Below are 14,426 nucleotides of genomic sequence, written 5' to 3'. Positions count from 1 at the left end.
TTTCTAAGTCTCTCAAGCAAATGACTGGATAACATTTTCACTGGGCCACGCCTGCTTCTAAATCCTTCGAATTCATTAACATCCTGCCATTTAATGTTATATAGCATCAGCTACTGATATCATCGTTAAATAATTGAAAGGGAACTAGAGAGGTAAAGTTGTCTCTGAGCCTAATTAATGAATTACCATGCCATAAAGGCATGTGGGGTGTGGTCTACTGCCAAAAGTTTTGATCTTGACACTAGTATGAAATGTAAGGTCAGATTCACTTCCTGTCTGCTTTAGCCCCAGTTAACCATTGGATAGCAAGCCGGGTGGGCCATAAAGCTGTTCCAGAAGCGGTGGACAAGGGAAAAAATTGTTTCCCATGTCGGAAATCTAACCGCAGCCATCAAACCCAAATCCTGTCGCTATACTGACTGAGTCTGAGTCTCATTTTACAACTGACAGTCAGTCGGCCAGTCTGTCTTGGCATAAAGCACCCATCTGGGACTTACGACCAAATCTTTATTACTGTTTGACAGTTACGGTCTTGTTTTTTTTTATGTGGGCGCCCTCTTTGACGAGAGGACAGGCCTGTCTTTTGTACATGCTGCTGGCCCTTCCCAGCGCAGTCTTTCTCGGGTCCGAGCCCCCTGATACACGAGAAATTATGTTAGAGACAGTGTCACGTAACTTCGAACAAGGCCACGCATTCCCCGCATTCCCGCAACCCACCCCCTTGTCTGAAATTTTTCTTCTGCGCATTCAAGGTTACTCTTGGCTCTCTTGGCCTTGTGCGAAGTTACGTGACACTTGCTATACTATCTCAAATATGAGACTTCCTTTTTCGTCGCCTCCTATGACTCGCACGATCACGGTGGAGGTATTCGAACCCGCCTCCACACGGGTCTACTCCGCTATACCGACTGAGCTATCCCGACTTATTTAGCATGAAATACAGATTCCAGCAGGATGCCCAGAAAGCAAGCATTAATAATTTCCAAATGTAGATGGCAGACTATGTCATATGCGAACTGAAAGGCAAGAGAATACGTCCACACCGTAGGTGTAATCGGTGACATCGAATGAGAGTGAATGTAGCTTTTTTTGCTCTGTGGTCTGTGAAAAATGTGAGCTGATTGAAGTTTGTGGGTATGTTCGTCGGGTGAATCCAGTGGATAATTCGTAACAGACCAAATAGCAATGGTTAAGGAACAATACAGAGAGACAAATTTGGCGAGAAAAATGTTCGTATTTTCAAGGAATACTGTTTAAGGAATAATAACATCCAACATAACCTCATTGTTGCTAGTTATACCTGGGTGTACAAACTATTTTCAAACTGACGTGACTTGTTTCATATTATTAACTTTCCGTAGTTTGAGTGTACTGTGCTATTAATTTACAAGAACTATTTCAGATATATTGTAGAGCTTAATTAGTTGAGCACAGGGATACCTTTACCTTTGTATGTGTCTGCTAATTTTTGTGTCTTATATTTTCAGTTCTCATGTGTGTTTTGGTGTAGACAGTCCCCAACAGATTCAGCAGCAGGCACATATTCATGTTGTCGCAAAAAATCTGTATAGTCAGGATACACAGCGTACCCCTGTACCATATGGGGTGCTGGATCGTAGGATGGTACGTTTCTTATTTTGTGATATGACAGTTACATCATATGAAATATATTTGCAGGTCTGCACAGATCTGAAGTTTGCTGTCTTCTGGGATGTGATACTGTGCAATCTTTTAGATATTTATTGATGTTTCAGAGGAATGTGTTACCTGCATCTTCTGCACTGAATGTAGAGGCAGTATGTTCCTCTGAAGTACTGATAAAGATCTGCCAGAATACACAGTGGAACATCCCAGAAGAACAATGATTTTCAGTGTAATTCCTGTGAGAACTCCAAATCTCATTGCACAGATATGGTCACTTCAGATTATCAAAACTCCTGTGTTACATTAGTTTCTTCACACTATGACTAAATATGTGTTACTACAAATGTGTATGTTTTTTTTTCTGTGGCGCTACAGCCCCAATTTGGGCCTAGGCCTACCTCCATGAAACTCTCCGTTTCACTTCGGTTTACTAGATCTTACACATTCGGTAGGACTCCTTGGGTGAGTGATCAGCTCGTCGCAAGGCCTGTACCTGTAGACAAACAGAAAAACGCGCACAAACATCCATGCCCTGAGTGGGATTCGAACCCATGATCCCGGCTTCCGAGCGCGCGAAGACAGTGCATTCCTTAGACCGCTCGGCTACCGTGACCGGCAAATGTATATGTTGTATGTGTATATTTCATTACATTTTAATATTTGACAGAAAGCAGTGTCATATGAAGAAAATATTTAGTAAAATCTAAAAGTTTGTGATGATGGCACATTAATACAAATTTTATATTTCTGGACAATATCCATTGTCCTGTTTTTATTTAAAACACCATCCTGTTTCTATTTAAAAACACAACGTTTTGGAGATTAGATTCTGTCTCCATCTTCAGGTAAACCCTACTCAGTTGCCCCCAGTTGGTAGAGCTAGTCACTATCTCTGGACACCTGTACCAACACGTGACAGGGTATGCAAGGCAAGGACAGCACAAACCATCTGCAGGAGCTAAGGCAAAATATTAAAAGCTCCACATGTATGATACTTCTCTTGTACAAGGCCTCATACATAATGGAGTTTTTATATTTTAATGTTTTACCTTAGCTCTCGCAGATGGTTTGTGCTGTACTTGGCATGCATACCCTGTCTGGTGTTGGTACAGGTGCTTGGAGATAGGGACTGACTCTATCGATTGGGCCCAACTGAGTAGGTTTTACCTGCAGACCGAATCCAATCTCCAAAACATGTTTTTAAATAAAAAGAAAATGGTGTTTCAGATAAAAACAGGATGATGGATAATGTCCAGAAACATATGTGTAAGAAAACAGTTGTACAACACAATCAATCAATCAGTTTATTTGTTCCGAGAATCCATATTTGGAGATACAACCTCCAGATATAGAACAACACAACAGAAAAGGAATTTTTGACTGTGTACATCATATTTACCAAGTGAGTAAATATTTTCAAGCTGAAGTGGATCACGAAAGGGAACAACTATTTGGAAGCTTCATGTACCGAAAAGTGCAAAAATAGAATGAATTCCCTCCCTCTGAGAAAATTTCTGGAAGGACTTTAGCAGATAGTAGGATAATTTGAATCAGAATGAAATAATAGTGGTGACTGTTATGAATGTGATAAATGGGATTAATTGTATTGACTTTTAGTTAACCTGTCAGGAAATCAACCTGAGAATTTTTTTGGACAGGCCACGTGTTTATTTTTTTTTCTTGCTGGGACTGATGGATTGTGTTGTGTACACAAAGGCACCTAAGATAAGGATGTATATGATACCATGATATTTTTCTAGCTGCTACTTTGTAGATATTCTTAGGAAATTTTTGTCATGTAATTCTGAGCGAATGATATAGCTGTAGGAGTATAATTGTTGTATATTTTGCTGTTTTTAGGGCACAAACCAGAAGGATGCAGATTGTGCAACATGTGGCAAGGGTTTGAATGATTGCACTGGGCATTATGGCTACATTGATCTCGAATTACCTGTGTTTCACGTTGGTTATTTTCGTTCCGTTATATCAGTGCTGCAAACAATATGCAAGGTACATTGAAACAAATATATATATATCTTATAAGATTTAGGGAATTCAGCTTGAGTGCAGAAGCATGATATAGTTGCATTTGTGTTTCCTTGATTCTTTTGAGGGGTGGCAGCCAGATTTTTTTTTTTTGCAAATGTGTGTAAGCCATTTAAAGATAATTTTACAGATTGTCGTAGAATACTCAAGGTAAAATAATAATTTTTATATTACTATTTTGTATAGTGCTTTCTTTTTTTAATTTTGATATTTTCCAAAAGTCTTGGGGGGAAGGGGTTAGGGCAGATGGCTGGCTTGCACCCTCTGCTGGCACCTATCTATTTTTATTTTTATATCTTATCAGTAGGGTTGTGAAATTAAAGGACATACCACTGGCTGGAGATTAACACTGATGTGGGAGTCTGGAAATGTATACAAACATTTAGTGGGGAAGCCTCTTGGAGAATAGCTACTTGGTAGAATGAGAGATTATACTTCAGTGCAGATTGCGTATCATTTATAACATTTGAATTGTACTCAGAAGGTGCTAAAATAATCTGCCTCTTAAATATGAAGCAGTCAGTTTGGTAGCCATAAATATCAATTAATTTCATAAAAGGCTCTTAAGTTAAATAAATTAATAACCTTTAATGCTTGCTGAGAGTGAAAGTATTTCATTTGATAGCAATCTTCTTTGATAAATATAACAGGAGCGTTCCGTATATAATGCCTCCTATTTTTTTTTTTTTAATGAAAACTACAACAGATACAGAAATTATAATAATATGGTTAAATAGAGCACGATTTCAGCTACTTACAGTTATTTTTTTCACATAATCACCACCATTCATTTTGCACTTTTGCCAGTGATGAACAAGATCCTGTATGCTGCGCTCATAAAAGTCTGCACCAGCAGAGGCAAGCCACTTTCTTACAGCTGCAATGACAACATCGTTGTCTGGAAAATGTTGCCCACGTAGTCCATCTTTCATATGCCCAAAGAGATGGAAGTCTGAAGGTGCTAAATTGGGGCTATAAGGTGGATGTGGTAGGACAGTCCGGCCAAACTTTGCAGTGTGTGCGATGGTCGCCAAACTGGTATGGGGTCTAGCGTTATCGTGTTGCAAGCGAAAGGTTGTCTGCTTCTCTGGCCTGACACGGGAAATGTGGACTTTCAACTTAGTCAATGTCATCTTGTAGCGTTCAGAATTGACAGTCTCACCAGGCTCCAGGAAATCCAATAAAATCACACCCCACCTATGGCTGTGTCTTGAACATCTTTTATTGTGGGGAATCTGGATGTTGCTACTCCATGGACTGTCTTTTGGACTTCGGCTCATAGTGGTGACACTATGTCTCATCTCTGGTGACGATGCTGTCCAGAAACTTGTCACCTTCAGCCTCAAACTGGTGCAACAGGTCCTGACAGACTTCCATTTGATGAGTTTTGTGGTCCTGTGTAAGCATCCGCAGGACCCACCTGGAACAAACTTTGCGATAATCCAGCTTCCCCAACATTGTTTCCAATGCATTACAGCCGTTATTAAGCTGTGTGCACAGTTCCGTGATTGTTATCCGCCGATCTGTATGGATGAGCTGATTGAGGCGCTGTTCATTGTGAGGAGTGGCAGCTGAGCAGGGACGTCCAGGGTGTGGTTTGTCGTGCACTTCACTTTCGCCGCTGTTGAAACGCACTATCCACTGCCCCACTGTGCTGACATCCACTGTATCATCTCTGTACACCTTTAGCAAGTGTCAGTGGATGTCAGTGGGTGCAATTTGTTTGGCAGTGAGAAATTCAATAACACATATCTGTTTCATATGCACTTCTATGTCAGACGCCATTTTGGTAGACTGCTCTTCTGTCGCTATCTGTTGCATGACAACCAAACTAACAGTACATTGGCAGGAAGGTTCAACCTTTACTACAACACCACCAACATCCAGCTCAGACGATACAGATTAACACAAAAAAATAGGAGGCATTATATATGGAGCGCCCTTTGTATAATACATATATTCTGAAAATTGTTTTATTAACCTCCAGCTAATAAAAATCTGATATTTTTAGAAATAAATAATTTTTCAAAGTTTTGATTAAAAATTAGATATCACCATAGATACCTCAGTCTATAAACAAGCTCATATTCCTATCTGGTGTGTAAATATATACTGGTAGCCCTTTCCCCATTTGTAACATTTGCTGGGAAATTAAATTGACAGTCTTTGTCATTTCAAGGTCTGGAATGCAGGAGTTCTTTACCCCTGTGATTTGTGTGTGCTTCTCTGTTTGATGCTTAAGCACAAGAGCAGCTGTGCATTTCACCCTTAACCTTAACACATCTGCCAAGTGATTACTGTGGGCTGTTATCTCAGAATGAAAGGAAGCCTTATGAAACTAACTGTCCATTTCCATCTAGTTCTGAGATTATGAATATGTGTGTATTTTGAATCCATATGTTTTTTAATCCTTTGTCGTCTGGTGTTTGGCACTGGTATAATTTTCCTCTTTAGCTTTACCTTATTAATGTTTACAAACAACCATGTTATGCTTGTTTTAAATTAGCTTGGTGAAGGAGAGCATAATTGTGTATGAAGTACTGTTGTCTTTACAGTCATGTTCCCATGTTCTTCTCCCTGACAAAGAAAGAAAGCCATTAAGGATGAAGGTAATGAATCCTTCATTACCATACTTAGTACGAAAGGCTTTCCGAAAACAGATCTTGGACAAGGCTAAAAAGATCACAGTTTGTCCACATTGTGGAGAATTGAATGGAACAGTAAAAAAATGTGGCCTGCTCAAGATAGTGCACGAAAAGTATCGCTCCAAGAAATCTACAGATCCTGTGATTGCTGTGGCACTTGGTGAGTTTTCTTCTTCTGCTGTCTATTATTATTCTGCTTCTTCAGCTGCTGCAGCACACTGGTTTGTCAAAGCTTGTTTCTATTCTTCCATAAACATTTCTCTTTACATTCAGTTCTTTCTTTCATCTATTCATAATCACTCTACTTCACTGTTATTCTTGATGTGACTTTTGGTGTTTTATCCTGATTTCTTTTCTTTAGTTCCCAGGAAAATTAAGCTGTTCACAAACATTACCGTTTTGTTAAAAATGCAATATGTTATTGGTCTCTAATTGTTGTATTATTATAACTTTCATTAAAGTATGCACTGTATTATTACACATTACTAAGCACTGTTTCTCTTCATCTTATTGATTTGTAAATTATTGCAGCTGCTTATAATGAAGTGGTGGAATATAATCGAGAATTAGAGTCAGCTGTTTCAAATGGATTAGCTCACATATTCAATCCTTTGGAGGTTCTTCATCTGTTGGAACGAATTCCTGAGGAAGACATACCATTGTTATTAATGAATCCTTCATATGGACGGCCAAAGGATCTCATCCTCACACGTATCCTTGTACCACCACTTTGCATCCGCCCATCTGTTGTCTCTGATCTGAAATCTGGAACGTAAGTATATATCTAATTCCTTTAATTTAATGTCCTAATGCCATTGGAAAGTTCCCAGACTAGGTCAGAAAAGAAAAACTGGCTAACTTACTCAGTTTTGGCTGTCATCTCCTTCTGAATAATCTCATTTGGAACATACACAGTGATCCCATCATTTTTTCCACACTTGAAAAGCACCGAGGAAGTAATTTTCCTTAATGCTGTCAGTTACTGCTTGTGGTTCCCTTTGGATATCAGACACTGTTTCAAAATGTTGTCCCATCAGATTCATTTCCTATTTGGGAAACAAAGCAAACCACAGTGGACTAAGTCTGCCAAGTATTGAGGATGGGAATTGATGACCATGTTGTTAGTCACAAACTGTGGTTTTCAGGGACATGTGGGCAGGTATGTTGTTGTGATGATGGAGCCAGTTGTGGTTGTGCAAAAGTTCCAGGCTTTTTTGTTGCACATTTTCTCTCAGCTGTCTGAAAACATCACAGTAAAAGCCTGAGTTGACTGTAGTGTTTGGAGGAACAAATTCACTGTGATCAATCCCCTTCATGTAAAAAAAATGCAATGAGCATGCTCTTTGTTGAATTGTGGACCTAACACACCTTTTTTGCTCTTGGTGACTGTGGTCTTTTTCCACTTCGCACAATGATTGTTGCTTTGTTTCTGGCTGATAACCATATATCCAGCTTTCATCACTCATTATGGTCCTAGAGATACTCATAAAAGTTGGGTCCTTGTTAGCTTTCTCTTGTAGCTCAAGACACACGTTTGTGCGCCGCTGCTTTTGATCATTTGTTAGAGAGTTTGCGGCATTGCAGTGCATGTTCAAATAGTCTGTTAAGATCTCCTGGCAAACTCCATGACTGATCCCACTGCTGTCTGTGAGCTCATGGATTGTTTGTTGACGGTCTTTGTGGCTGAGTTCTCAGATTTTTTCAAAATTTTGTCATTTTCCTGGGTGCTTTGTCACCCTGAACATTTGTCATCTTCAACTGACACTTGACCGGCCTTGAAACATGAATGAAATTGAAAAACCACTGTCCAGCTTAAAGAATGTCCAAAAGCCTTGTGAATCATTTCAAAGGTTTTGGTAGCAGATTTACCTCAGTACTGTATATAATAACTGATGTGCTTGTATTATACTGATAAGTCCGGTGAGTTTTTTGTAACTACTCGACATCTGATTTCTAAAATGTCATTGATTTTGTTTATTGCTGAATTACACCATATTATTTTATCATGTAATAGGAAGGCAGATTATTGGAAAAAGGAGGAGGAATAGTGTTTCTTGTGTAATTAATAACTGAGACTATTTAGCATGGAATTATTTGATGATAGTGAATAATTAATTTGAAAGGACATGGAAGGAAACTTTAATGGCCTAATTTAAGGTACTGTCAAGGAATTTAATGGAGAAGCTGAATAAAATAAGAAAAACTACAGTCAGGATAGCTGCCCCAGCTCAGGTTTGAACTTGACACTTTCCAAATAGAAGCCAGAAACGTTGCTGTTTGAGTCAAGTAGTTCTGTGAAGATCGATATCATGTTGGCAAATGTGAGTGAGCAATGTAACTGTGAGTGTGTATGAAGGTATTACTTTGTATTCAGATAAATATGTTATCATCTGGTGTCACTGAATGAAGTTATTTTAAAACATTGAATTCAATTTTGATGCAGAAATGAAGATGATCTGACAATGAAACTATCTGAGATAGTATTCATTAATAATGTTATAATGAAACACCGTCACTCAGGAGCAAAAGTACAGATGATTAACGAAGACTGGGACTTCTTGCAGCTACACTGTGCGCTGTATATGAACAGCGAAACATCCGGAATTCCCCTGAACATGCAGGTATGTAATATATATATTGCACAATTCCAGATTAGTTACATTTGTTTCATTCCAAAGAATGTTTTAAAAATCTTCTTTGTATTTTTTTGCTGACTTCAGTCAATTAAACACTACATGTGACCTCTTGTTTACAGCCAAAGAAATCCAGTCGTGGGTTGGTGCAAAGGCTGAAAGGAAAGCAAGGTCGTTTCAGAGGAAATTTATCTGGTAAACGAGTTGACTTCTCAAGTCGAACAGTTATTTCACCTGATCCAAATCTAAAAATAGAAGAGGTGTGTATAATTGCAGAATGCAGAGATTGCTGAATTTAAGATAAACTGCATATTATTTCACTCTTAGCATTAATGTATTTTAAGCATCTGTTTATGATATATTGAAAGTTTGTGTCATGATAAGAGTGTCAATTTATGGGGTCTGATTTCAAAGAAAGTTTCTCTGTTAGCTGTTGGCAGTAATTCGTACCTCAGTTGCCACTTTGTATTGTAATTACTATTGTCACAAATGATTATCATGCTCTGACATTTTCATCAGGATGGATCACCATTCTTTTCCATCCTCTCATTAATGATTTTTATATCTGTGTCTGCTCTCTCTCTCTTTTCTGTGTATCTTTCCTCACTTGGTCTCCCCAGTAATGATTTATTTAATATTTTCTTTTTTATGCTCTTGAAATAGATCCATTGTCATCCATGCTTGACACATGTTCATGACACTATCCAAGATTTTACCAAGTTCTCTCTCTATGACTCTAAGCCCTTTGGACCTTGGCCACTTTTTCAGTTTCTTAATCCTATACACAGCTGGTAGGACTCCTTCAACAGGGGATCAACCAATCGCAAGGCTGATGGCTATATAAAGAGCAAAACAAACATAGAACAAATGCGCACACATATCCATGCCTTGAGTGGGATTCGAACCCACAATCCCAGTATTCAAGCAGGTGAAGACAGTTGATGCCCTAGACTGTGCGGCCACTATGATCTGCCAGTTTTTCTTATAGCTAGTATTAATGGATTTCTGGATGTCATCTCTACCTTCTGGTACTCCAAACAGAACAGAGTGTTTTGTAAACCAGTCATGTTTCCCAAATGTATTCTGTCCATATTATTAGACAACGGAGAAGTCCAGAAAGTGAGTAATTCTAAATTTAATATACTATTGCCCAAATCCACTAGAATGTTCTTGTACTGTTTCTACATACAGATGCATTGTTTTCAGTTATTACCTCTTATTGTTCATTTGGTGCCTCTCTGTACAAACTCAGTCAAAAACTCCATGACCTTTAGTCCACAAGCGAACTATACCGACCGAGTGACCGCTGCTTGTTGACGAAGTTAATGCCAACCTTTGCGGATAGAGGGTGTTGCATGGTCAGTGCAACGAATTCCCACGGCCGTTAATCTCGGTTTTCTAGACCAGAGCCCCTACTTTTCCATTCAAGTAGCTCCTCAATTATCCTCACAAGGCTGAGTGGACCCCATTCCAGACTCGCTGCTTCTCGGAAAATCTGGTAGCGCCAGAAATCGAACCCAGGGTCTCTGGATCTGTAGCCAGGAACTCTGACCACTAGACCACAGAGGCGGTCCAAAACTCAGTCTTATGTCATAAATGATAATATGCCGTAACTTTGGTGAGTTTCACCAAGTGTCTCCAAAACTGAAGTCTGATAAACTGTCACTGAGGTGAATTGATCATTTATCCCTCTTCAGGTTGGTGTTCCTATCCATGTAGCAAAAATACTGACATTTCCTGAGAGAGTGAACAAAGCCAACATGAAGCTGATGAAAGAATTGATTCTGAATGGTCCAGATAAACATCCAGGAGCTAACTTTGTGGAGCAAAGTGGTCAGGCATTTAAGAAGGCTCTGCGATTTGTAAACAGAAACAAAGTTGCCCAAGAACTGAAGGTGAGAACTAAGCAAGATAATTGCAGTAAACCATATTAGTCCAAATATGAGACTAGGTTTTTTTTGTTAATATACTGCTTCATAAGAAAGAGCGGTTGCCTTATTTTCAGGTCCATAAGAATAATATGAAGAATTTATTATTTCTTAATAGTGTAGTTTTTACTTCTTTTGTTAAAAAACTTTTTTATTTCATTATTTGAAAAATATTTGTGCTTATATGTTAATTTAATATAAGTTCACTAGAATTTGAGTGCAGCAATAAAACAGTGGTTTTTGAATCACTTGCTGAACATATGTATGTTGTAGACAAACCTATATTTTTTTTAAGTTGGTTATGTAGCAGAGTCTCAGTATGGAGACTATACACGGTCAGTGATGGGATGGTTAATCAATGGGGAACTGCTGGTTGAATGAGAATTGGCAAGGGAAAGTGATGTACTTGGAGAAAACATTCGCAGTATTACAAATCCCATATGATATTTATATAATTCATCTGCTGTTATAACTTTATTGTATCATATATAGCTGTTGCTATGCAACAGTCATGAGAAGGAAGATGCATTGCTCAGTAACAGCCAGTAAACACATGAACACTACCTGGGCTGTTGCTAGGCAGCTGTAAATGTGTTCCTGTGGCAATGGATACGCATGAAACAGTCATGGTATTGTCGGACCGTAATGATGGACATGATGTTTTCTACATGGTTCATGCCAAAATGTTATAAGCAGCGTCAGTCGAGTTCCAGAGTCAGTTGTCAGCAGCTCAGTTGAGTAAAGTTATATGAAGTAACTGGTTGGTGAGGGAGTGAGTTCAGTTGTCATTTGGAAGTTAGCCTGTGAAGAGAAGACTAGGAGGTTGGTGTGAAATGGCTGCCAGGCTGGGAACCAATTAGTTGAGTTGGCAATTGACAAGAGTTCTGCACTGGCAGCTGTGACAAGAGGACCTGAGTACAGGAAGCTGAAGACTTTACTGTGTTAAATAAGTTGCCAGGAAACGGCTGTTGGAGGCTATAATAGACTGAAGACACTAGCCTGTGTCAGTGATCTGCGAAGTATAGTTCTGAGTGGTGTATACGAGTGGTCAATAAATCCATTCACCAATCCATACCCCTTCTGTAGTCACGCCTCAAAATCGTGACAATATAAATAACATAATTATTATCAATTGCAGCATGGAGATCTTGTAGAGAGACATCTACGTGATGGTGATATTGTCCTATTCAACCGGCAGCCAAGTTTACATAAACTCAGCATTATGGCACACCAAGCAAAGGTGCTGGAACACAGAACTTTCAGGTACTATCTTTCTGCTCAAGCTAACTTCTCTGTGACCTTCATTATCTCTGCTTGCTGGTGATGTAGGGAATTTATTTCCTAAATTGAAACAGCTTGATCGATATTCTAATACTTGGTATGGTTATTAGCACTTGGCCTTGACTTTGTAGAAAGCTTGATTTCTGCCACACACATTGTTGACTTGGTCACATCTGTCCAGGCTTCCTTATATTGTATTGTCCAGATTCATGTGTCAGCTGATCTGGCGCCCTTAGTGTTTCAAGGTTTATTAGTAGCTTGAAGCAAGATGTTTATAGTTCCATATAACCCAAACAACAAAGCCAGCCCTTTCTGCCCCCCACACTAGTAGAACATAAAAACTCAATCAAAGCCACTATTTATTCAGTTCTGCTCCTTACTTTTATTTTTAACTCAGTCAGTCTGAAACATGGCTTTGGGAAGGAGTTTGGCGGTCATATTTTGTCTGAGTTGTATGCAGATACTTTTTCTGATGTATCACATGATCAGATGTTGCCACATCTGGTGGAGTAAACAGTCACCATGTGTGACAGTGATAGTGTCAGTGTAAATGAGGATGAGAGCAGTGAACCAGATAACAGTGATTATTTCAATGATGGGGAAATTGACTTGTGGTGTAAAAGGGATTAGAAACCAAGCGATTTTGTCATATTTACAGGACTGAATGTAATTATTGATAACACAGAGTCTGTTGTTGAAGTAGTGAGTGTACTTATAGGTGCCAATCTCATACAGCTATTCATTGATCAGTCAGACCTGTACCACACTCAGAATGCACAGAAATGGAAGGTATTGTCTAAATCGGTGAACTGATCTGACATTACACCCAAAGAAATCAAAAAGCTTTTAGGGCTAATAAGTTTTGGGGGGGGGGCAGTAGGATAATTGGTTGAGGCACTATGCTACAAGCTGGAAGGCTGCAGGTTCAGTTCCTGCTGAGGTCAGTCAGTTTTGCAATTGACCTATCTTCCAGCCATGTTATAGCCCTAGGGTCAACTGAGCCTCTAACAGAAATAAGTACCAGGATCTACCTGGGTGTAAAGGACAACCTCACCATGGAGAAGCTTTAATTTTAAATTCAGATATTAATGTCCTGAGAGTTATATGCATTATATCTCACATAACATTTGTTTTTATTCCTTATTTTCAGATTCAATGAATGTGTATGTACGCCATACAATGCAGATTTTGATGGTGATGAGATGAATCTGCATCTGCCGCAGACTGAGGAGGCTCGTGCAGAAGCTCTTGTACTTATGGGGGTACATTTCTAATTTAACCTGAGCACATTTTATGTTGAATTTGTACTTAGATTAGTTTAATTTGAAACAGAAACTTTTTTGTAATAAATCATGAAGATTCAGAATTCATCAGGGTGTATTTAATGATCTTGTAAAGCAGAAAGAATTAAATGGAAAGGAAGCTGTCATATTATGAAGTACACACAGATGTCAGTATTATTAATCTGCTGGTATAAATAAAGGGTGTACACACCCCACATGATAGCTTCTGAGAGTTCAGTGAGAGGAGCCATATCTTAATGGCAGCACTAAGAAGCCATTAGGCATACCTACCTTTGTGTATTGTCCTCTGGTGTTTGCACACTACTGGAAGCATTTGTACGGTTTATAGAAATATTTTCAGAAGTCATTGTGTGTGTGTGACCTCCTGCAACATAGTCTTTAAGTCACTTTAATTTGTGCTGTATCCTTGAAGTGACAGCTGTTCATTTGGTATTTCATCTGACAGAGGAGATAAACATTGCTCAGAGCAGGGTCAGGAAGATATAGTGGTTGATGAAGCCTCATAGTATCATGTTTGGTGAGTTACTGTTGCATATGCCATTTCATAGCTGGCTTCTCATTTCAGAGGGCTGGGTTCAATCGCATTATTATTCATGTGGGTCTATTGGACAGAGTGGCACAAGGGGAAGTTTCTCTGAGCATTTGGTTTTTCCCAGCCAATTATCATTCTGCCGGTGTTCCATATTCGTCTGTCATCAAAGGCTGGGACAATAGGCCTATTTGAGGGCCATAATATGAAGGGACTTTGTCTCATTCTACTTCAGCTATTTCTGTGTCAGCAGTAACTGGTGGGCTTTTGTGAATTCCACTCATAGATGATAAGTACATCTGTTCATCTGACCTTGTTGATTGAAGCACATTCAGGAACAAACTTGCTGTTTATAATGCCTTGCCATTCAAAAATTATACTCATCATTACCTTCCCTGCTGATTGATGCTGCTGGA

The 14,426-nt window shown here is 39.0% G+C and overlaps 1 protein-coding gene across 1 annotated transcript in view; it reads left to right on the top strand.

Annotated features, from left to right (window-relative positions):
• The first annotated feature begins 1,051 nt into the window (after positions 1-1,051).
• Positions 1,052-14,426, top strand: part of LOC111870297 (DNA-directed RNA polymerase III subunit RPC1) — a 42,926-nt gene continuing 29,551 nt past the window's right edge. Inside the window, exons 1-10 of the mRNA XM_023862459.2 lie at positions 1,052-1,229; positions 1,488-1,623; positions 3,505-3,654; positions 6,246-6,495; positions 6,867-7,107; positions 8,779-8,956; positions 9,091-9,228; positions 10,666-10,863; positions 12,035-12,159; positions 13,328-13,439. Coding sequence (XP_023718227.1) covers positions 1,186-1,229; positions 1,488-1,623; positions 3,505-3,654; positions 6,246-6,495; positions 6,867-7,107; positions 8,779-8,956; positions 9,091-9,228; positions 10,666-10,863; positions 12,035-12,159; positions 13,328-13,439 — 1,572 coding nt within the window. The 5' untranslated portion in view covers positions 1,052-1,185. The remainder of the gene's footprint in view (positions 1,230-1,487; positions 1,624-3,504; positions 3,655-6,245; positions 6,496-6,866; positions 7,108-8,778; positions 8,957-9,090; positions 9,229-10,665; positions 10,864-12,034; positions 12,160-13,327; positions 13,440-14,426) is intronic.

Source organism: Cryptotermes secundus, unplaced genomic scaffold (assembly GCF_002891405.2).
Source record: "Cryptotermes secundus unplaced genomic scaffold, Csec_1.0 scaffold354, whole genome shotgun sequence".
In the NCBI taxonomy this organism is placed as follows: Eukaryota; Metazoa; Arthropoda; class Insecta; order Blattodea; family Kalotermitidae; genus Cryptotermes; species Cryptotermes secundus.
This window is presented reverse-complemented; position numbering and strand designations above follow the sequence as displayed.